Source organism: Canis aureus, chromosome 23, assembly GCF_053574225.1.
Source record: "Canis aureus isolate CA01 chromosome 23, VMU_Caureus_v.1.0, whole genome shotgun sequence".
Classification (NCBI taxonomy): domain Eukaryota; kingdom Metazoa; phylum Chordata; class Mammalia; order Carnivora; family Canidae; genus Canis; species Canis aureus.
In genome coordinates this window covers 38,546,999-38,571,465 of record NC_135633.1, presented here as the reverse complement: position 1 = coordinate 38,571,465, position 24,467 = coordinate 38,546,999, and the positions used below count along the sequence as shown (strand labels likewise).

General features: G+C 44.6%; 1 protein-coding gene across 4 annotated transcripts in view; it reads left to right on the top strand.

Annotated features, from left to right (window-relative positions):
* The window catches only part of ME3 (malic enzyme 3), a 186,601-nt gene that overhangs the window by 142,957 nt on the left and 19,177 nt on the right, over window positions 1-24,467 (top strand). For all 4 annotated transcript variants that reach the window (XM_077867354.1, XM_077867357.1, XM_077867355.1 and 1 more), the window contains exon 7: window positions 21,242-21,351. In XM_077867354.1, the coding sequence (XP_077723480.1) occupies window positions 21,242-21,351 (110 nt within the window). The remainder of the gene's footprint in view (window positions 1-21,241; window positions 21,352-24,467) is intronic.

The window sequence follows — 24,467 nt, the reverse complement described above, 5'->3', positions numbered from 1 at the left end:
TATGTCTAGTTCTCTCTCTCAGTCTCTCTCTCTCTGTCCTCTGTCACACACACACGCGTATGTACACACACATGCACGCACCACCCTACACTAAATACCTGAGGCTCACACCATAGTGGGACTGGCACAATAAAATTTCCACCACATTCCACTAGTGAAAGCAAATCGTAGATCCCTACCAGATTCCAAGGAAGGAGCTGACACAGAATCAAAATACCAGGAGGCATAGTTTACTGGGCACCACTGCCCCCTGCATAACCCAACATCCTTTTGGGGGACAACATTTCTTAATACCAAAATGAGAAGCAGAAACTTGCCCAAGGATAATAAATTACTAAGTTGTTCCAAGATCAACCTACCGATACTGACTTGTTAAAAGGCTACACACATCCAGCACTCGTTCCCCCACCACCACCCTATTCTTTGCTCTCGGAGCCAGAAGGAAGCCTTTGAAGGCTTCATCTGCCAACGCCAGCTCCCTTGCTCCCTCAACTCCCATCACACTGGCCTTCTTGCTTTTCCTTCCACATGTCATTTTGTGAGAGCCAGATGCAGAGACTTCATGCTTATTTCCCCAGGCTCAAATGTCCCTCCACTATCATGGCTGTGTCCTTCTCATCATTCAGGCTTAAAGACGGGTCCACATCCAGGCAGCAGGGTCATACAAGGCAGGGTGTTGGTGCTGAGAGTCCTGCAGGAAACTAGGAACTTTCAGTGGCTACTACAGTCTCAGAGAAAATGAAATGGGTTCTATTCCGCAAGCCAGGGAAACGATAGGGGTTTGGCGGGGGAAAGAATGTCTCTTGGAAGAAACCAAAACACTAAGCCTTCACCACATGTGGGTTTAGAGTCTGCATTTATAATATACACGTGGTTAAGAAATGATTGTAAAATATTGTCCTCTGCCAGTGATATGGCTGGAGAACCTTCCTGGCAGAAGGCAAAGTCAAACTTCTCTGTAAGGACACTCCCACAAGCCAAGCTGTGTGGAATTCCTCGAGGGGAAAAACAATTCTCCAGTGAAAATAAATTTATGATTCACAGTAATCCACATGGAAACAATCCACACTAAGGAAAAACCAGAAGAAGAATTAGAACCACTGAAAAAGGAATATTTTCAGAAAGATTATAAGGCAGCTCTGCTTAGATATATTAAAGAGATTTTTCACAAGAATGAAGTAACAAGGAAAGTACACAAGATTGTGGGAAAAAAATAGCAGGCAAATTTGAAAAAGAACCCCCCACCGAAAAAACAAAAAAAAAAAAAAAAAGAACTAACCAGCCTTCTGAAAATGAAAAACAGACTCCTGGAAATCCAGGAGAGTATTAGGGCAGGTCACCATCAGAAAACTTTGTCTTCAAAAAGTACTGCCTGTGGGCATTTCAGAGACTTTCCATTCCTATGCCTGATTATCCAGAAAGGAAATGGGACACCAAGGCGTTTTATCAGAAAAGTCTTTTTTTTTTTTTTTAAGATTTATTTATTTGAGAGAATGGGGAGGGAGGAGGCAGAGGGAAAGAACCCTCAGACTCTCTGCTGAGCAGGGAGCCTGACACCGGGCTCGATCTCATGACCCTGAGATCAGGACCCTGAGATCAGGACCTGAACTGAAATCAAGAGTCAGACACTTAACCGACTGAGCCACCCAGGCACTCCTCAGGAAAGATTTTTCTGAACTGCTACTGATGACGTAGAGCATTTCTCAAGGGAAAGAAAGGATGGATAAGACTGGAGTTCCCAATCATTCCTTGACAGAGGAGATATAGTAATTCCAAACAATCCCATAGCATAGTCCATTACTCTCATTTTCTCTTTGTCTCTTTTTCTCTGTGTCTTATTCATTCTCTCTGTCTCTCTCTCTCTGTCTCTCTCTCTCTCTCACACACACACACACACACGCATGAGTTTCTTCTTATTCTATCATATTTATTTTATTAGGCTTAACCAGATTGTTTTTTAATAAAGTTGGATAACTAGGGGGAAAAAAACTCTGAAAAACAAAAGACTTTGTCAAGATAAGGTCTATAAAGAAAAAAGTATCTGGGTATGTATACACCAAGTTCTTAAGAGTGCCTATAGTTAAAAGATGAGGTTACCAGGGATTTTTGCCTTCTAAGTCATTCATTTCTATAATGTTTGGTTGTTTGTGCACAGGCATCTCTTTTGTGATTAGAAAAAATAATGAATTTTTATAATGAGTTAAGCAGCAATTCTTCCCCAGAAATAGTTCCTCGTGTTAAAAACAAAAACAGTCCACAAAAGAGAGAGAGAGAGAGAGAGAGAGAGAGAAAGAAAGAAAGAAAGAAAGAAAGAAAGAAAGAAAGAAGGAAAGAAAGAGAGAAAGAAAGAGAAAGAAAGAAAGAAAGAAAAAGAAAGAAAGAAAGAAAGAAAGAAAGAAAGAAAGAAAGAAAGAAAGAAAGAAAGAAAGAAAGATCCCACCCTTCTCCCTGTGGTGAATTCAGTGCTGAGCTAGGCTCCTATAGATAACAAAGCAATTCACATACATTGAGTCATTTAATACAATGGTCCTATTAAGCAGATAATTATTGTCTTGTTCCATTAAAATAAAAGTTGCAGGGAGGGATCTTTGACTCTTCTGTTCACTGCTACATCTCAAGCACCCAGAACAGTGCTGAGTGTGCTGTGGACTTTCAATAAACACTTGTTGAATGAATGCACAATTTACATATGAGGAAACTGAGGCACAGAAAGGTTAGGGAGCTTGTCCAAGGTCATGCCTCTGGTTAATGGTGGAGCCAAGCTGTGAACCGAAGTGGTCTAACTCCAGAATCCACCCTCTAATTTGGCTACTCTCTCTGTTACTGTACATGAAAGACAGTCCAACAGACTCCAGCCTTCTTGATACAGTAGTCAAGGAAGGGAAATGGGAGGTCTTTTGGAAGCTATCCTACTTAGCATACTCTCTCCAGCTTGTTATGGGGCAGGGTTAGTGTCCTACCCATCCTCACCATAAAGGGGGGAATAAAGGAATCAGCCATCAACTCCCATTTTCAAACTCCTTAGCTATTGGCAGTTAGGGAAGCACCCTCTTTGTTTTCTACTTTTTACTTTTGAGATATAATTGACACGTAACATTATATAAATTTGCAGCATACGACCTGTTGATTTGATACATATATTACAATATGATGATCACCACAGGGTTAGCGAACACCTCTATCACATCACATAATTATCATTTCTTTTTTGTGATGGGAAAATTCTCCAGCATCTGGGTCAGTTAGCTGGCTCTTCTTGATTCTCCTTTATTTTCTTTTTTTAAGATTTTATTAACTCACTTGAGAGAGAGAGAGAGAGCACAAGCAGGGGGAACGGCAGAGGGAGACGGAGGGAGAAGCAGGCTCCCTGCTGAACCGGATGGCAGCCTCCTAACAGACTGAGCCACCCGGATGCCCCTTGGTTCCTCCTTTAATCACCAAATGGCCAGTGGTCCCATTGCCCCATAATTCACCAGAGATGGGCGCCCCCTCCAGGTCCTTTTGCAAACTACAAGCCCACCTGGCTCACTCAACCCTCAAGGGAAAAGCTGAGGCTCTTCAACGCTAAGCTTCTCCTGGTGGTATAAACAAATGGTATAAACAAAGGAAAACCTCTAAGCTTATGGCATCCAGACTACAAAGAAACTTTTAAGATTTTATTTTAATTTTAAGAGATTGTAAAGAGCATGAGTATTTGCTCCAAGCCCTGGTTATAATGTTTCAAGGGAGTGTTCCCATTCTGAGTCCCTCTCAGCAGAGACCATCACTACTTGGTATTTTCATGTATACTGAATTTTAGGAATGCCTCCTGTGGTTCAGTCCATGTCTTACTTCATTTTCCCACTTCACCATCCCTGGACTGTAAGCTCACAATCTTAGAATACCAGAGCAAGAAACAACGTGTTCGCTTGACCCAATTCTGTCACTTTATAGGCAGGGAAACTGAGACACAGGAAGAAAATTATTTCCCCAGGGTCAGATAATGATTAAGGCAGTGGGAAATTAAGGGGAGCCTATCCAGTTGTTTTCTCTGTTTTCACATAATTCATGACATTTCTCCCAAGCTTCCATTCAGCCTGTATTCATCATGTGCTTTCTCTGTGCCTCAGAGTGTGGCCAATACAAAGAGCAGACCTTCCTGAAGAAATCATTCTTCCCGACATTGTAAAATGGACACAGAAAATAATCAGAAAATCATTCAAGGCAGCCTTTGTTTATTTTTTTATTCATGTATTTATCCATTTATTCATTCATTCAGAGGACAGATATTTATTGGACATAGTGGTAAGCCAGAAAGAGACTTTGCTCTCAAGGAGTTTATAATCGACTAGGGGAAAAAGAAGAAATACGCTCACTAATGAGTTTGTGTAGATTGAGCATGTACCTGGTGAATGGCCCTGCCCGCAGTGTTGGGCACGATGGCAGGGGCTGGTCAAAGGGCTTAGGACATCTGGTTAGATTTAAAAGTCATGGACTTCTTCCCAGAAAAGAACTAGCAACTCACCTTTACAGAGCACCTACTCTGTGCTGGGGGCTTTACATTTAATTATCACAGTGCCCTTAGAGATAAAGAAACCCAGGTTCAGAAAGGTTAAGTAACTTGTCCCAGAACACCCAGCTAGAAATGACAAGTTTGGACTCACCCCAGACCCATGTGACTCGCAGACCTGAGGCTGTTGGCTACAGCCCCTCTGCTGTCTGCTCGCCCCTCCTGGCTGGGAAGGGCCTCCTGCTATGTTGACCTGACCCTCAGGAGTCACGGGAATGGCCTGTACTAGGTGCTGCTGTGGCCTCTAGAAGAGGAGCATGTGGCTCCAAGGTAGGCTCCTGCAGAGGCACTATTAGCTGCCTTCAGCCATTCGTGTTTCATTTGTTCACAACACGTACCAGCCAGGCAGGCATAGGGCACTGGGCCTGCAGCAGCGTGTGCTTGGTCTTCTTACCCGGGGATCTGAGGCTGATCTGTCCAGAGCTGGTGGCGGAAAGAGGGGCTCAGGTCAGCTTGAGCTAATTCTTCAGCTTTTGTATCACAGGATGGCCAATAAGACCCCTCCCTGCCCTCAAGGACACTGCCACATGCTGCTTTGATCCAATCTGTCCCCTAACATGGCAGTTTCCTTTCCCCCTGCTCTCCCCAACTGGGGCTCACGGCTGTCCGGAAAGCCCACAAACACAGACCTTACTGCCCTCCGCCGTCAGACTGTCATACGTCAAGGTAAAATTTAACCAGGTCTCGGGGAGAGGAGCAGTTGAAACTCTGAGGAGGGACGAGATGTGAGGATAGGGCAGCCTGCATGGTACACATAGGGCAGGAGTCCCCTGAGGAGAGAGACCAGAACGGGCCAAACTCATCGGGGCGGGTTCACAGACACCAGGGACGCTCTGGCCACTAAAATGTACGGCCTGGGGCGAACGGGAGCGCGTGTAAATGCGGGCACCGCGGAGCCAGCCGGCACGTTGGTGGCCGGGAACAGTGCACAGGCCTTGTGAGCAGAAGGCTGAGGCGTGAGGTGCTGTCCCCTAGAGGAGAAACTCGGGACTGACCTCTGACCTTTGAGAGGCCGAGAGATCAGCAGATTAGCCACCATCCTCTTCCCGGCGCTGGGATTTCTGGCGCCAGGCGCGGGCTTGCCCAGGAACTCGGACAAACTGGGAAACTGAGGAGGAAATCCAGACCGTTCCTGCAGTGTTTTCCGTCTGGCCAGGGGTGGCCGTCGGGGCAGCGACTGAGGAATGGCCACATCATTCTGGCACTTTTGCTTAGAAGTCGCCGCTTCCTGTGACTGTCTCGTTGCTCAATGGGCGTTTCCCGGTCAGGCCAGGACGCCAGCCCCAGGAGCCGCCGGCATCTCCCGGTGGGGCCTGGGCGGGGAAGGGCCCCCGACGTCCCCCCTCCGTGCCGGCCGGGGCTCCGGTGACACAGCATCCCTTCCAGTGACCGCTCGCCGCTCCCACCCGGGTTCGAAATCTCGGCCGCACAGAGCGCGGAGCCCGTGGCCTTCTGCTCCCATCTGCTGGCTCCACTCCGCTGGCCAAGGCCACAGAAAAGAAGTCCACTTTATTCCTCGCCCACAGAACACTCCTTCGTGTCTCTGAAGATGACGGCTCACCTCATTCCGCTTGCCCTTCTCTCCTCTCCAGGCTCCACAGTCCCGCTTTCTCCGTGGTTCCCGCGCTGCCCGCTTCCCTTGCCCGTCACGCTCGTGATTCGCTTTCCAGGCCCTGCCCCAGCAGAGTGAGCCACTCTGCATGTGTGTGGCAGCTGTGGCAGCTGTGGCGCGAGGGCCGGAGCCACCCCACCACCGCGCAGGGGTCCTCGAGGGAGGGACCACGTCTTCCTCACGCCCTAACCGGACTCTGGCCGCCCCTCTCACGATCCCCCAGGGTCTCCTCCATCGCCTCTCCTGCACGCTGGCTCCCTTACCTCACAGGGACACGCTCACCTCAAATCTGAATCAATCTTCGATCCTTTATCCCCCCGTGGCTGTCACCCTTTCCCTACTTCACAGCCCAGCTTCTCGAAATTGATAATCCCTGACCTTTCCTCCCCTTCCATTTACCTTTTACCCCCCGCAGTTTGGTGCCCCCACCACTACCACCTACTAAATGAAGAATAGAAAAGGTCACGAATGATCATCTGAACACTGACTCCCATGGACACTTCAGGATCCCCTTTTCACTTGACATCCCAGCAGCATCTGACGCTCCTGACCGGAACCTATCACGTGGCCCCTCCTGTGGCAGCTGGCCTGCCAGCCCAGCTTCCACCTTGCTGGGTTCCCTGCTTACTTTCTTCTGCTGGACTCTCCTCCCCTCTGCTCCCCGGGCATATGTGTGTCCTGGGATTCTGTCCTTGACACTGCTTCCTACTCACTGCACACACTCTGCCTGAGACCTTCATCCAGCCCCCTGACTTTGACGATTCGCCATGCCCTAGACTTCATGTTCCTGTCTGCTGAGCCTCATGTAGAGCCTCCTGCTTTGAGAACAGAATGCACTTGGACATCTTAGCACCTGAGACTCAACTCATGTGCCCGGCCTGTCTTATCGAGTAGGTTTGCCAGTCTTTCCCTGTCCCCCACCTCGGTGAGCCGTGGACATCACTGTCCATCCTGGGCTCCTCCTCTTCCTTCATCTTCCACGTCTGGCCTCTGTTAATGCATTCCTGTCCCTAATAACCATAGCCTCCAGGCACTCGGGGTCTGTGGTATGCTGGGCTTTCTATAGACATTATCTCATTTAATTCTAATAACAGGATTGCAAAAGAAGTATCGTTGGCCCACTCGATCATCAGTGAAGACTGACATTGGGATTCAGTAACTTGCCTAAGGTCACACATTCAGTGTGATGGACCCATCAATCCCGAAGTTCTTTCCACTCCCTGACACTCTGTCCATCCTCCTTCTTGTCTAGCCCCTTCTCTCCCACCCTGTCCATACTGCCTTTACCAGGAAGACTTCATGGTCTCTCGCTGGAGTTGACATGCCTCCTTGCCTCCAGTCTGTCCTCCCAGCCGACCACCCCGTCATCCACTCTGCTGCCACAAAGAACTCCCTAAAACATATGCTACTTCCTGGCTGCAGCCCATCGGTGGGGCCCCTCTGCCCTCCAGACCATCTAGGCTCTTTACCCAGGCATGGACTCAGGTTGGTCTCCCAACTACTCCCCTTTCTTCCCACCCCGACTCAAGCTCTAGCTCTGCTTATTTTCCTGCAGCTCCAGGAAGGCCTCCGACTCTCATTCCACATGCATGTGCTGTTCCTCCTGCCTAAGATGCCCTTCTTCCTTCCTCATCCTACCCGCAGTCTTCCCATGAGCCTCTATTCTTCCTTTAGGCCACTGGTGAGACCCCACTGCCACCACCCCCCCGCCCCCCGCCACCCAGCAAGGCTGTCTGCTCCCTCAGAGGCCTCCTAAATACCTAGCACATACCTTTATTAATACTCCAGCCACAGTATGTTGCAACTGCTCTTATATTTTCTTGTGTCCCCATCAGACTGAGATTCTTGTATTTGCCTTTGTAATCTCGCAGGTAAGGTAGTCCCTTGTTCACAGTGGGCACTTAGACATGTTTGCTGAATTGAATTTTTGTGTCATACCTGGGATAGTTCCTGGCACAAAGAGGATAACCTGCTGGATACATTTCTTTAATAATTAAAACTGAGGGCACCTGGGTGGCTCAGTCGGCTAAGTGTCCGACTCTTGATTTCAGCTCAGGTCATGATCTCAGGGTTGTGAGATCAGCCTCCACACTGAGCATGGAGCCTGCTTAAGATACTATCTCTCCCTCTGCCCCCACCCCTCCCCGCCCTGCACACACTAGTGCACACGCACATACGTTCTCTCACTCTCTCTAGAAAAAAAGCTAATTGAAATGGAAATGTCAATAAATAATTGTAATGCAAGGTGATACCATGATGAAGATATATCCAGAGTATGATGGCAGTCCAGAGAAGAAAAGAGTTAGTACTACCCTGAGGGTAGAGAAAGCAATGGGACAGGGAAGCCTTCCTAGAAGAGGTCACATTGAAGCTGGACCTTGCAGTTTGAATAGGAATTGGCCTGGGTGAAAGAGGGGCCTTCTAGGCACTTTAGCAAAAACAGAGGCATGTAAGGGCCCACAGTAACTGGGAAACAGCAGGATGTGACCAGCATATGGGAAGACATGGACAGGGTTTGGGGATTAAGGTTGAGGCCAGAGTACCAGCCAAGGAGTTTGGACATAATACTAAAGGCAGTGGGAGCCCTGTATGGATCTTTAGAAAATAAGTGGCCTGTGCAGATTTGTGTCTAGAAAGACAAGGAAGAGGGATTGGGGGAAGGGGAATAAACCTGGAGAAGGTGAGATCAGTTGTTGCAGGATCCCGGCCAGAAGAGGCAGTTGCAGTGATCCCAGGGAGAGGTGGCCTTGCCCTGAATTCACACAGCCCCACCTGGTACAAAGTTCTTTCTGCGGAGAGTTGTATCTGTTGAAGTGTGCTCTGCTGTAGGTAGGGAAGGGGACACAGAAGGCTAAAGTATCTGGTCAACAAAGTTTTAAAAAATGCTCCATTCAACAGGTTCCCTAATGCAGGACTTTTGAGAGCCTTCAGTATACATTGCATATGTTGCAAGTAACATTCAGATATTTAGCCACAGAAACTTTCTGGGAACATCTCAAGGGACTAGAGTTTAATGGAATATATAAAATTAAAAAAAAAAAAAAGACCAAGAGATTTCATGATTATGTCAGCTCTGTTTCCTCTAGGAGGAAAAAATAAATCAAAGAAATATCTTTTCACTGGGTGACAACTGATGTTCTCACTGAGCATTCTGCTGTGAGAAGCTTGTGGGGGGCAGGGGGTTCACTGGGGGACCAGAGTGGCCTCCCATGGAAATACAAATGTTGCTTTTAGTCATTTGCTTTGGAGTCAGGCTAAGCAAATTCACCTGCTCCTCCCAGGTCCCTTGTGTTTGTTCAGGCCTGAAAGAGGTTAGACCCAGGTGTTTGAAAGAATGGCAGGTCCTGACCTATGGAACAGAGAAACCAGGTCTGCAGCGCCAGGAATGTATTGCTGTCACCACGTCCCTCACGCAACATTCAGTCAGCTTGCTGGGGGATGAGCAGAGCATCTACCTTGGGCTCTCCTTATCCTGGGGCAGCTGCATCCCAGTTGGCAGGTACCCAGCTCTGTTAGTCCTGGCCTGGGTCTTGTCACATGGTCATACACAGCTTGCTAGGGCTCCCAGACACAGGTCACCAATTGTAGGCTTCCCCATGCCTGAGCCCTGGGTGAGGGAGTGGGGGGGCGGGGATTAAACAGCCACCCATCAGCCAGCCTTGTGTCTTTAAGTGAGCCCTGTCCTTGGAGCTGCCTTTGCTGGCAGCTCCAAGGCCATTTCCCAGCTGTGTCTCTACAGTGGAAAAGTCTGGGCTCCTCTGGCTTGGGGAGGTGCCTCTTTCTCCATTGCAAGAATTCTCCACTGGAGAAGCCTCAGATAATACAGAGCCCCTGCCAGGGCTTCAGGTTGAAGAGTTCAAAAGGGCAGAAGGGGACAGATAAGCAGGAGCCTCCTCGGTGAGGGACAGCTTCTGGCAGGAAAGAAGGTCAGCAATATGCTGCCAGCACTAAAACCAGGAAACTGCCCAGATCCCCAAGTTGTGCGCCAGGGCAGGTCACCTTCTCAGGGACCCCTCTGCTCCAACTGTGTGACATGGAGTGTGCCTGCATTGGCCTTGCCCACTCAGCTGGTCTTATGTGTCTCCGTTCAAAACAGAATCTATAAATACTCATTCTTCAGATTTTCCTGCCACATGTTGCTCTTACCGAGAATGGTCAGACCTCTCTACTTTAGACTTGTAGAAAAATCTGAGTGAAGCTCCTAGTGTGTCTGCTCCAGCTGTACATTAAGTAGCTCATGCTACAAGTCCACTGATCTCAGAGCAGGAAACTGAGATCCAGAGAGAAAGGAGACCCACCCAAGACCCAGAGTTTATGTGAGAGACCGAGAGAGAACACGCTTTGCCTGTCTCCTGGCCTAGTGTTTTCTTCTCAGCACATGTCTTTCCCGATGGAGAGACAAATCCAACTTTGTTATCTGTTTAGTTGTATCTCTTTACAAAATCATATTGCTATTTTTTTAAGATTTTATTTATTTATTCACCAGAAATGCAGAGAGAGAGGCAGAGACATAGGTAGAGGGAGAAGCAGGCTCCCTGCAGGGAGCCTGATGTGGAACTCGATCCCAGGACCCTGGGATCACACCCTGAGCCAAAGGCAGATGCTTGACCACTGAGCAACTCAGCTGTCCCTACAAAATTATATTGCTATTAAGTTTAAACAATAATATTGCTATTAATATAAGTTCTAGAGTCAGATACAGCCAGATTCAGATTCCAGCTCCACCACTTTCCAACTGCAGTGGAGTGAATAATCTCTGAGCAAATAAGTTCACATCTATAGTTCAGGATTCCTTCCCTGAAACAATACCTACCTCACAAGGGTCATGTGAACATTAATTGAGATAATATATGTAAGTAGCTCAGCATGATGCCCAGTAAGTAATAGGCAGTCAATAAAGTTTAGCTATTTTTAGTAAGAATAGCAGTAATAGTAGTATTTTAATGAATATGTAAGGCAATTATAATTAATTAAACACCAAAATTGGTGTTTTGGTGAAGTCTGTTACCTGTATTTGAATGTACATGGATGAAATGAGAACATATTTTTTTCACGTAAGCCATTTAAATCTTCCCTTTGAAATTTTGTTTTTGTTCTTGAGGGACTTTTAATTAGCTTAACAAGTGGACAGGCAAACTCACTAAATTTCTACCAACTCCGTCATATACCCACCCCTTCATAAAACATTCATTGGACAATTAAACTGTCACCTCATCACAGGTGTTCAGTAGATGCTTTTGGATGGAGAAATGAAAAGATGAATGGATGGACAGATGATGGATGGATGGATAATGTCAAGAGCAACTGAAGTAGCCACCTTTGGTTCATACCAGCCAGCATTTGGTTTTATGAAAGGCCATGAGGGGCACCTGGGTGGCTCAGTGGTTGAGCATCTGCTTTGGCTCAGGTCATGATCCCAGGGTCCTGGGATTGAATCTCGCATCGGGCTCCCTGCTGGAAGCCTGCCTCTCCCTCTGCCTATGTCTCTGCCTCTCTCTGTGTGTCTCTCATGAATAAATAAGTAAAATCTTAAAAAAAAAAATAAAAAGAAAATCCATGAGGGACTGAGAGGCTGGAAGAAAATGGTAAAGGTCCCAAAGGTCTCCAAGGAGATAAAAGGTACAAGGTACAGTAATGAGGTACAGGAATGAAGGAGGCAGAGGACAGGCTGTCAAAGACCAACATGGATAGTATGACATTCTCGAGTAGGAGAGATTCCTGATGAGGAAAGGTCCAGGAAGCAGCCATGGGGATGGGTATTTGAGGTAGATAGGGGCTCTGGAGGTCCTTAAGTCCAAGGAGGTCTAGGAACCAAGTCCAGATTATTGGATGGACAATTCACATTGGAGAGTGCACATTTTGTGCAATTCTAAGGATTAAAATGCATTGAATTAATGAAACTTTACTCTATCTCATCTATCTCATCAAGTTGCTCCTCAGGGAGCTTCTCTTCTATAAAACAATGTGGGAGGGGCCCAAGATGGTGGAGTAAGAGAACTCTAAACTCACCTCGTTCTATGGAAACAACTAGATAACACATCAGTGTAAATAACCCAGAAAATGATCCAAGGTTTAACAGAACAAATTCCACAACTAAAGGTAGAGAAGACATCACGTTGAAGAAGGTGGGAAGGGTGAGGACTCAGTGGGGAGCTAATGGGACCAAGGACATCTACAGGCTAATAGGATGAAGGACATCTACAGGCAGGAAGTGCAAATGTGGAAGACAGGGAGAAACAGGTGACCACACCAAAGAGCCTGCAGAGGGACCACAGATCCCCAAAACATTTGGCTTTGTAAGTGAGAGGGGCCAACTTTTATGAGTTCTTACATGCAGCAAGACTTAGAGCCTAGATGTTTAAAACTATCAGAGGGCTCAGCTCCAGGAGAGTCCAAAGGATGATAGGAAGCTGAGTCCTTGAACATTAAGAGACAGCATGACAAACAGCCTGTGGAGATACAGCCTAGAAGCAGCAGTCTGAAAAAATGCCTGGGGCAGACAGGAGGGAGCGATATTTTCACATCTCAGAGCAGTCCTAGAGGGGCAGGGTTCCTGGAGGCACTTCCCTGGAACAAAGGAGCTGGCAGGAGCCATCTCCCTCCCTCAACCCCCAGAACAAACACAGGTGGCTACCTGTGGGAACCAGCACAGTGACAACATTCACTACCTAACTTGCTTACACCAAGCTCCGCTCTCCCCCACTTTGGCAGATCCAGCTCTCTCAGTCACACTGCCTCAGTACTGGCACTGCAGGCCCTCTCCCCCAGAAGACTGGCACAAATCTTGCCAATACTACATCTCCCAATTTGGGCAAGTACAGGAGCCCTGTTCCTGTAGTGGTAGCTGCAGGCTCTGTGGAAGCCCGAGGCTCACGTTATTAAAATTGTGCATGTTGTTAAAATTGCACAACCTACCCACACAGCCCTGGTCCCAACAGTGGCCCCACCTTTTTGAAACTGCATGCCTCACCTGGGCAGGAACTAAACCCTGCCCACAACAGACATAGAGAGCCTCTGCAGATGAATGGACTGAAGGAAAAAGGTAGCCGGGACACGCAGCAGGACATACATAACACACATAAGAGACAACCTTGAAGTGCCAGGTTCCAGTGAACAGGAGACAGTGCACTGTAGAACATTGAAGGACCTCTTCTTCATAAGGCTATTACTTTCAAGAACAGGAAATGTAGCTGAATTTCCTGATACACAGAAACAGACACAGAGAGTTAGACAAAATGAGGAGACAGAGGAATATGTCGCAAATGAAAGAACAGGACAAAACTGCAGCAAGAGACCAAAGGAAAATGGATATAAATAATATGCCTGATAGAGGATTTAAAGCTATGGTCATAAAGATACTCACTGGACTTGAGAAAAGAGTGGAGAACATCAGTTGAAACCCTTAACAAAGAGATAGGAACCATAAGAACCCATCAGAGATGAAGAGCACAATAAATGAAATTATTATGGAATAAATAGCAGGCTAGAGGAAGCAGAGGAACAAATTAGCAACCTGAAGGACGGAGTAATGGAAAGCACTCAAGTTGAGAAGGCAAGAGATGAGAATTCAAGATGAGAGTAGACTTCGAAAACTCAGCAACTCCATCAAGCATTAAAACATTCACATAGGGATTCCAGAAGAAGATAAAGAGATAAGGGGGCTGCCTCAGTCAGAAGAGCATGTGATTCTTGATCTCAGAGTCATGAGTTTGAGTCCCACAATGAGTATAGAGATTGCTAAAAAATAAACAAATAAAAGAGAGAGAAAGGGGGATAGAAAATTTATTTGAAGAAATAGTAGCTGAAAACTCCCTTATCTGGGGAAGGAAAGCAATATGCAGATCCAGGAAGCACAGAGATTTCCCCACCAAAATCAAGCCAAGAAGGTAGGTCTACACCAAAACACATAGTAATTAAAATTACAAAAGCAGTAATAAAGAAAAAAATTTTAAAGCAGGAAGAGAAGGGGCACCTGAGTGGCTCAGTAAGTTGAGTGACTGACTTTTGGTTTTACCTTAGTTCATGATCTCAGGGTCCTGGGATTGAGCCCCTTGTCAGGCTCCCTCTCCCTCTTCCCCTTAGCTCTCTCTCTAAAATAAATACATAAATCTTTAAAAAAAAAAAAAGAAAGAAAGAAAGAAAGAAAAGAAAACAGGAGAAAAGACAGTTACATACAACAGAAACCCCATAAGGCTATCAGGGGATTTTTAAGCAGAAACTTTCCAAGCCAGGAGAGAGTGGCATGATATGTTCAAAGCGTTGAAAGAGGAAAATCTGTAGCCAAGAATATTCAGCAAGGCTATCATTCAGAATAGAAGGAGAGACAAGAGTTTCTAAGACAAAGGTAAAGGAGTTCATGACAACTAAACCAGCCCTACAAGAAATGTTAAAAGGAATTCTGTGAGTGGAAAGGAAAGACCATAAATAAGAGTTAAAAAAAAAAAAAAGTGAAGCACAAAAGCAGTAAATATATGTCTGTAAAAATCAGTTGAAGGACTCACAAAATAAAAGGCCATAAAGTATGACACCACTTATCAGAAATGTGATAGGGAAAGGAATAAAGAATTTGAGTAAAGGACTCAACTGTAAGCAACCATCAACCTAATATAGACTGCTATGTGCAGAAGATGTTATATACAAGCCAAATGGTAACCACAAATCAAAAAGCAGTAATAGATAAGCAAAGAGTAAAGAGAAAAGGATCCAAATATATCACTAAAGAAAGCCAGGAAACTATGAAAGAGAACAAGAGAAGAAAGGATTAGAGAAGAACTACAAAAACAACCACAAAACAAGTAACGAAATGGCAATAAATACATACTTATCAATAATTACTTTGACTGTAAATGGATTAAATGCTCCAAACAAAAGACATAGGGTGATAGAATGTAGAACAAGATCCATCCATATGCTGCCTACAAGAGATTCATTTTAGAATTAAAGATATGTGCAGACTGAAAGTGAAGGTATGGAAAAACATACCAAATGGAAAACCAGAGCAGCAGTACTTACATCTGATAAAATAGACTTTAATACTGAGAATGTAACAAGAGACAAAGAAGGGCACTATATAATAATAAAAGGGACAATTCAACAGGAAGATATAACAATTGTAAATATTTATGCACCCAACATGGAAGCACCCAAATGCATGAAACAGTTGATAACAAACATAAAGAAACTAACTGACAATAATACAATAATAGTAGGGGATTTTAACACCACATGTACATCAGTGAACAGATCATCGAAACAGAGAATCAACAAGGAAAGAGTGACTTTGAATGACACACTGGACCAGATTTAATTTAACATGCATCTTTTCTGACCACAATGCTACAAAACTAGATACCAGTTAAAGGAAAGGTCTGAAAAGACTACAAACATGTGGAAGTTAAATAACATGCTACTAAGCAAGGAATCAGAAAATAAAAGAAGAAATTTAAAGGTACATGGAAAGAAATGAAAATGAAAAACAACACTACAAAATTTCTGGGATGCAGCAAAACTTCCCTCTAAGAAGGAATTCAGGTCTACCTCAAGAAGCAAGACAAATCTCAAATGACCTAACTTTACACCTAAAGGAGTTAGAGAAAGAAGAACAAACAAAACCCAAACCCAGCAGAAGGAAGAAAATAATAAAGATCAGGGAAGAAATAAATGATATGAAAACTAGAAAAACAGTAGAAAAACTAGAAAACAGTAGATCACTGAAACCAGGAGCTGATTCTTGAAAAGATCAACACAATTGGCAAACCCCTCACCAGACTCATAAAAGAGAAAGAGGACTCAAATAAAATCACAAATGAAAGAAGAATAACAACCAACACTACAGAAATACAAAGGATTGTAAAAGACTATTATGAAAAATTATATGCCAACACACTGGACAATCTAGAAGAAATGGATACATTCCTAGTAATGTGCAACAAACCAAAACTGAAGTAGGAAGAAATAGAAAAATTGACTGATTACCAGCCGTGAAACGGAATCAATAATCAAAAAACTCCCAACAAACAAAATTCCAGGGCCAGGCAGCTTCACAGGTGAATTCTACCGAGCAATTAAAGTAGAGTTAATACCTATTCTTCTCAAAGTTTCCAAAAAACACAAGAGGAAGAAAAACTTCCAAATTCATTCTATGAGGCCAGCATTATCCTGATACCAAAACCAGATAAAAACACCACAAAAAAAAAGGAGAACTACAAGCCAGTATTTCTCATAGAAAAATCCTCAACAAACTGAATCCAACCACACATTAAAAGAATCATTCACTAGAGTCGAGTGAGATTTATTCCTGGGATGTGAGGATGATTCAATATTTGCAAATCAATCAATATGATACATCATAGCAATAAGAAAAAGGATAAAAACCATATGATTATTTCAATGAAAGCAGAAAAAGCATTTGACAAGATCCTCAACAAAGTAAGCCTAGAGGGAATATAACTCAACATGTTAAAGGCCAGATATGAAAAACCCATAGCTAACATCATACTCAGTGGAAAAACTGAAAGCTTTTCCCCTAAAGTCAGGAACAAGATAAGGATGTCCGCTCTCACCACTTTTATTCAACATATTCCTAGCCACAGCAATCAGACAAGAAGAAATAAAAGACAACTAAATTGGTAAGGAAGAAGTAAAACTTTCACTATTGGCAGATGACAGGATACTATATATAGAAAACCCTAAAGACTCCCTCAAGAAAGTACCAGAACTAATAAATGAATTCGGTAAAGTCATAGAATACAGAAACAATGTACAGAAATCTGTAGTGTTTCTATACACTACTAATGAAGCAGCAGAAAGAGAAATTAAGAAAACAGTCCCATTTACAACTGCACCAAAAAGAAGAAAATACCTAGGAATAAACTTACCCCAAGAGGTGAAAGACCTGTACTCTTCAAACTATAACACATTGATGAGAGAAATTGAAGACAACAGAAAGAAATGGAAAGACATTTCATGCTCATGGATTAGAAGAACAAATATTGTTAAAATGTCTATATAATCCAAAGCAATCTACAGTTTTAGTGAAATCCCTATCAAAATACCAATGGCATTTTTTTTTACAGACCTAGAACAAGCAATACTAAAATTTGTGTGGAACCACAAAAGACCTAAATAACCAAAGCAGTCTTGAAAAAAAAAAAAAAAAAAAAAAAAAAAAAAAACAAGACAGGAGGTATTACAATTCCAAACTTCAGATTATATTATAAATCTGTAGTAATCAAAACAGCATGGTACTGGCAAAAAATAGATACATACATCGGTAGAACAGAATCAAAAGACCAGAAATAAACCCCAAATTATATGGTCAGTTAATCTTCAACAAAACAGGAAAGAATATCCAATGGGAAAAAGGTAGTCTCTTCAACAAACAGTATTGGGAAAACTGGACAGCTAGATGCAAAAGAGTGAAGCTGGACCACTTTTGTACACCATACACAAAAATAAACTAAAAGATGGTTTAAGGACCTAAATGTGGGACCTGAAATCATAAAAATCCTTCAAGAGAATATAGGTAGTAATTTCTTTGACATCAGTCAAAACAACTTCTATTAGATCTATCTCCAGAGGCAAGGGAAACAAAAGCAAAAATAAAGTATTGAGACTACATCAAAATACAAAGCTTCTGCATGGCAAAAGTAACAACTAACAAAACTAAAAGACAACCTGTGGGAGAATGGGAGATCTCTGCAAATAACTTATCTGATAAAGGGTTAGTATCCAAAATATATGAAAAATGTATACAACTTAACACATAAATAAATGTATGTATGTATATATGTATGTAAAAATGGGCAGAAGGCATGAACTGACATTTCTCCAAAGACATCCAGATGGCCAACAGATGCATGAAAAGATGCTCAACATCACTCATCGTCAGGGAAATGCAAATCAAAACCACAAGGAGGTATCACCTACACGTGTCAGATTCATTAAGATTAAAAATTCAAGAAACAAGTGTTGGCGAGGATGTGGAGAAGGAGCCTTAGTGCCCTGTTGTGAGAATGCAAATTGATGCAGCCACTGTGGAAGAGAGAATGGAGGATCCTCAAAAAATTAAAAATAGAACTACCTTATGATCCAGTGATCATTCTTCTGGGTATTTAACCAAAGATTAGGAGAAAACACTAATTCAGAAGTATATATATATATATATATATATATATATACCTCTATATTTATTGCAGTGTTATTTACAATAGCCAACTTATGGAAGCAGCCCAAGTGTCCATCAATAGATGAATGGATAAAGAAGAGGTGGTATATATACACAATGCAGTATTATTTAGGCATAAAAAAAGAAAGAAATATTGCCATTTGCAACAACGTGGATGGAGCTAAAGAGTATAATGCTAAGTGAAATGAGCCAGTCAGAGGAAGACAAATAACATGATTTCACTCATGTGGAATTTAAGAAACAAAACAAATGAACAAAAGGGGGGAAAAAAGACAAACCAAAAAACGGACTCTTAATTATAGAGAACAAAATGATAGTTGCCAGAGGGGAGGTGGTGGGGGATGGGTGAAAGAGGTGAAGGGGATTAAGAGTGCAATTATCTTACGAGCATTGAGTAATGCATAGAATCGTTGAATCACTATATCATACATCTGAATCTAATATACCACTACATGTTGATTACACTGGAATGAAAAAATAAAATAAGTAAAAAATAAAGTAAAATAACATAAAAATTTACTCATAAAAAACGAATTTAATATGAAAAACGAGTAGTGCACTGAACAAAGATATTTGTTTATAATTCTTGCCTTATTTTTACCTCCGAGGAGTGTTGCTTAAAGGTCAAGTGTGTGTGTGTAAGAAAGACAGAGAGAAAGAACGCGCATCACTTGCTTTGCTGTCTGACCTTTTCAGCATTCTAGCTCCAGGCCAGTCGTGGAGCAACACTGGGAGTCTTGTGACGATTATATATAGCAAAATGTCACCAGCAACCAAAGACATTCTGTCCCCCTAACCCCAATCCAAATACTTGAAATTCACACCCTGGAAAAAAAAATCACAGTAAATTTTGGCTCAGCAAGAATAGCATTATATTTGCGCATAGGAGGTTTTCTTTTTCAGTTTTATTCACTGTATAAGGAAAAGGGGGATGGATGGTGGGTCCAGACATATAGTGAGCCCCCCTCGTCACCCCAAATGGCACTAGCTCTGTGACTGTAAATAAGAATTGTGGTCAAGATGACACATGTGTTTAGCACTTCATGGTGCAAAAATCACCCCAGCTTTTCATCCTCACAAATGCCCACCGAAGTTGGCCAGGCAGATATTACTGGCCCATTGACAGATGGAAAACTGAGGCAGAACTGAAGAGTGAAGTGACAGGTGTCAGACCCCTCAGAGCCAGGTCAGGTGCACAAGTCTGCTGACCCATGCCCAGCACCGTTAATAACAGACTGTCCATTTCTGCCCCTGAGACATGAACCCACCTACCTACAAGTCCTCCCACCACCAGCTTCAACTCATTAAGGTTCTGGAAGGACCATGACAGGAGCAAATATTTATCTGCCACTGGATTTTTTACTGTGCAGTATAATCCATGCACAAAATTATGAAGTCAAAAAAGATGTTTCTGGGCTAATTCAGTACTACTCACACCTCATTGCCACCAGCCTCATGGGAAAGATGCCCCAATAACACAGGAAGCCCGCCGGGTGTGTGCCCCACCCACATTTTCTAGCAGGGTCGTAAGTCTTTCTTTCCACAGCTGGTCCCACACTGGTCCTAGGCCTCTGGTTCACACCAGGCTGGGAGGGGCAGACGCCTTCTCCCCATCTCATGCCCCAACACTCCTGGCTGATCAGTAAGGGCACTTTTTGTCAGTGAACGTGAGCACCGATACTGTAAAAACAAATGGACCCATGTACGTATGTCTGTGTATTAGGTAATTTTTAATAATTTGTGTCATGCTTATTTCCAGTAAAAGGCACAATACAACAAAACTATCAAAATGAGGATCAAAAGCAAGAATGGAGTAAGGGGAAGGGTGTGTGCAGAAAGGCCGAGCTGAGGTTGCCTGCAGCACAGGAGCAGAAAACTGAGCTCTCAGCTTTCTCACAATGTCAACAGGAAAAATGGGTTACGATCACCGTCATTTTGTAGGAAATACAAACTTTTCCCTGACCTTGAAATCTAGGGGTCAGTTGTAGCCTGGATTTTGAATAAGGCACATCAAACAGCTTAGTGGGCATTGTCTTCACCCAGCCAGGCAGTATTTCTCAGAGCTCTCTCGACTGTCAGAATCCAGTCTGGGGTGGTCATCATTTCACAATGTATACATATATCACAATATCCCACTGCACATCTTAAATGTATGATTTTTATTTGTCAGTTATACCACAGTGAAGCTGGAGGGGAAAAGGTACATTCCCAAGCCCTGCCTCAAACTCACTGAGTGAGACTCTCTGGCAGATGAGCCTGAGGCTCTGTATTTTGAACTCATGAACTGATACTTGGGTAGTAACTTGCAAATTGGTAAACACCCTTATCAAGGTGTTAGTAGATGACACCAGCTTTGTGTAGTGGCCTTTGCCAACCTTCCTTGCATCTTAGCAGGACACAATGCCTGAATCCAGAAGTGTCTCTACTGGAGTAGCTCCAGATCTCAGGACCCACCCTGGGAGATATTTGCAGGATGCAGAGGCTCTCTAGGCCCCAGTGGTTGGGGAGTCGGGGTCTCTGCATGCACTCGGTTGGGTAGTGAGCTTCCTGCTGGGATTTCAGATGGCCCCATTTCAGTCTTCCTATCATCCCTCCAGGTCTGCCATCCATTGCGCATGGTAGCCACCAGCCTACATTAGAGACCGGGATATGGGCTTAGCTGACCACCAAGCCCGCTGTTCCTATTCTTTCCCTTCCCAATCCCCAATCATAATGGGCCAGGCAGAGCCCAGGAATCCAGGAGCCAGCCAGGTAGCAAAACCCTTGGTGCATGAGCTGTACCACCCCTACTACGTCCTAGCCTGTGCCTCCCCACTCCCCGGGGCAGGCTGGGATCTGCCAGGGACTAGCCTTGGGGAGGCAATCATGAGTTTTTTCCTTTCCCTCCCCACAGGTTTGGAATAAATTGCCTCATCCAATTTGAAGACTTTGCCAATGCCAATGCCTTCCGTCTGCTCAACAAATACCGCAACAAGTACTGCATGTTCAATGATGACATCCAAGGTAAGTTTCGCCCCACCTGACCAAGCCACTGAGGACTAATGCCTTCTCACAGGCCGTGCTGGGTGCCAGAATGGGGGCACCCCCTAGCTAGTCTGCTGCCAGGAGCTGTGGAAAAGAGCATTCATGTTGGATTCAACTCCCACTTGGCTGATTCGTAGCCCTCTGACTTGGGAGAAGTCCCTTAACTTTGCTTGGCCTCAGCTTCTTCACCTATAAAATGGACATCATTACTGCTTCCAAGGAAAGTAAGAATTACGTGATTTAATATCTGAGAGAAATACTAACCAAAGCTATCATTTTCTAGCTGGTTGAACTTGGCCTAATCACTTGAACTTGAGCTGTAGTTGTATCATCTAGTCATTAGGGATGAGAAGAACTCTTGGAAGAGTATTATGAAAATTTAAAGAGCTAATATATGGAAAGTACTAGCACATAGGACTCATCAGACTAAAGCATCAATCACCAGCCACGGTGACTCATTCTTGGATTTTCCAAACACTAGGTGTAGCCTTGTCAGAGAATCAGGACAGTCCGTCCCTTCTCTTAACTTGGCTTGATTGTGTGCTATTCAGAATGATAACTATGAAAGACATTGACACCAGGGCCCCAGGGCACTCCAAAAGCCAATGGGAAGCACCTTCTAGGTCGGGGTCAACTGGGTAATCTGTGCTATGGACCAGAAGTGTCTGAAGGCACCTCCTTCTTACTGTGGAAATGCCAGTATATGAAACTGGAGGTTGGAGGCAGGGGGTCCCCTCACATACCAACTCTCCTGATCTCAGCATTCTCGGTAAGAGCATTGGGAGCTATTCCTAGTATTTTATAAAGCTCAGGAGAAACATGAGGATATATAGGTTACTGTTTAACAAATGAAGTTTGGCAAGCAAAATCTTTTAAAACCAAAGACACATGTCAGAACAAGAACAAGTTGGGGGCGGGGGGGACAGGTGTTGGTCCTTGGAAGTAAAAGATTGGCCAACCCTTCATTTTTGCAGATGAGAGCTGAAACGGTTACATTTCATCAGATGAGTTAGGGTTAAACCTAGAGGATTCAAACCCAGATAATAATAGCTAAGGTTTAGAGCTGAATATTTACTGTACACCCGGCACTGTCCTAAGGACTTGACACTTTTAATCATATGAGATTTTATCATCCCTGTCTTAGGAATGAAGAAACAGGCACAGAGAGAATAAGTAACTTACATAAAAAGTAAGTGTAGAGTTGAAATTTGGACTCTAAATTCTGAGTTCATAATCACTCACTATACCGTTCCTAGACCTTATGCTATTTCAAAACCAAAGGCCCCTTCCTTTCCTGTGGCCCCCATTAAGAGGTAAAGAAATGTGATAAATATTTTTTTAATTGGTCATAAATTGTCAAGAGGCAGGATTGCACAGTTAAGCATATTATTAGACAATTAAGATCAAAATACATGACTTCAGCACTTGAAGAGTGAGTAGAAGAGAGAGGTGACCCAGTAAGGGAAAGCTGACACATGGCAATCCCCCGGCCCAGGGGATTGTGTCCCCCCAGATGTAGGGGCCTGGGACAGGCACTGGCTGCCAGCCCAGCCTCACCCAGAGATGTGGGGCACTCTGCACAGTCAGGGCAGTGCGGTCCAGGAGCACCAGCTGGCGGTGGGAAGCATTCACTCCCTGCCCGCAGGCCGGTCACCTCACTGTTAGCCCCGTGGACGGCGGGGTGTGACTGCGGCCCTCGAGGAAACACCTGCTGGCTGGCCCCTGACCGATGCCCCTGTCATGGCCCTCACTCATGAGTCAGCAGCAGGACAGCCATCCCCCTGGGCCCACTGGGCTGCCAAGGCCAGAAGGTGGAAGTGGAAAACAAGTCCATGTGGGCATCACACCTGGTGCAGACTCCAGATGTGCACCGCGCACGCACATGCACACACACACACACACACGCAGTCATGTGTGTACATCCTCATAAACATGGGCACAGGGACACATCCGGGCCCTGCACCTATCTGCCTCCACTGCCCCCGGCTGCTGCCACAGAGCATGTCTAAGATCAAACCATGGCTCTCGGCTCCCTCTTCATGAGCAGGTTCACAGTCTCCCTCAGAAGTGTAAGGCTTCGGGAATCTGCCTACTGGTGCCCCACCCCCACCCCCACCCACTTCTCTGTCCTCTGACCTCCCTCCTTGTCAGTTCTCTGCATGTGAAAGTTCTGCTCCCCACTCCCTCCCCATCACCTTTGCCTCAGTAACTCCTACTCAGCCTTCAGGACTCAGCTAAGGATTTCCTGTCTCAGGGAGGGCCTCGCACCAGGCTTTGCTCCCCCAGTCTGATTTGGGTACCCACGGGGAGCTCCCACAGTGCTCCCCTGTTAGTTCTCTTACCACACTGTAACCCAGGTACCCCCACTGAGTTGTCTGTCTCCCCAGGAGACAATAAGCTTCCAGAAGCAGAAACTGTGTCATCTATTCTCATTCCCCAGTTCCCAGTAAAGTGCCTGGCACACGATAGATGCTTCATAAATATTGGGAGAATGAATTAATGAATAAATGAATGAATGAAGTCACATACACAAATTGACATTCTCATAAGCACACCCACCAATTCCTGTGGCCCTGGCTCCTGTGGACACTTGCCCCTGCAGCCCCTCTGTTGTCCAGGTCACCATGCACATCCTTACAGAGAAATGCCCCCACACTCAGATGCATATACATCTTTACACGTGTGTACCCTCATTTATACACACACGTAGCATTTTTTTTTTAGCATTTTTAATTAAATCAACTCATTGTTAAATTCCGTGGTTTTGTTTCCTCTTTATAGCCAGTTCCAGCAGAGTCTATTTCGCTCCCAGGCAAAGCCAGATGGAATAGTCTTCTGGACCCCACAGCAGATAGCAAAGGAATTTCCCATTCTTTTCTCAGAAATTAAAGACTAAAGTCCTTAATCTAAAATGTGTAACAGGATCAAGCAAATAGTACCAGAATGTCAGGATCTCTGTAAGTCTTTGATCAGGACAGCCTGACCTGTTACGTATGACCCTCTAACAATCGTAGAGAGGTGGGCATGGCGGCACACCACCTGGATCTTCCTTCAAGAAAAGACTTGTCCCAGGGCACCTGGGTGCCTCAGTAGGT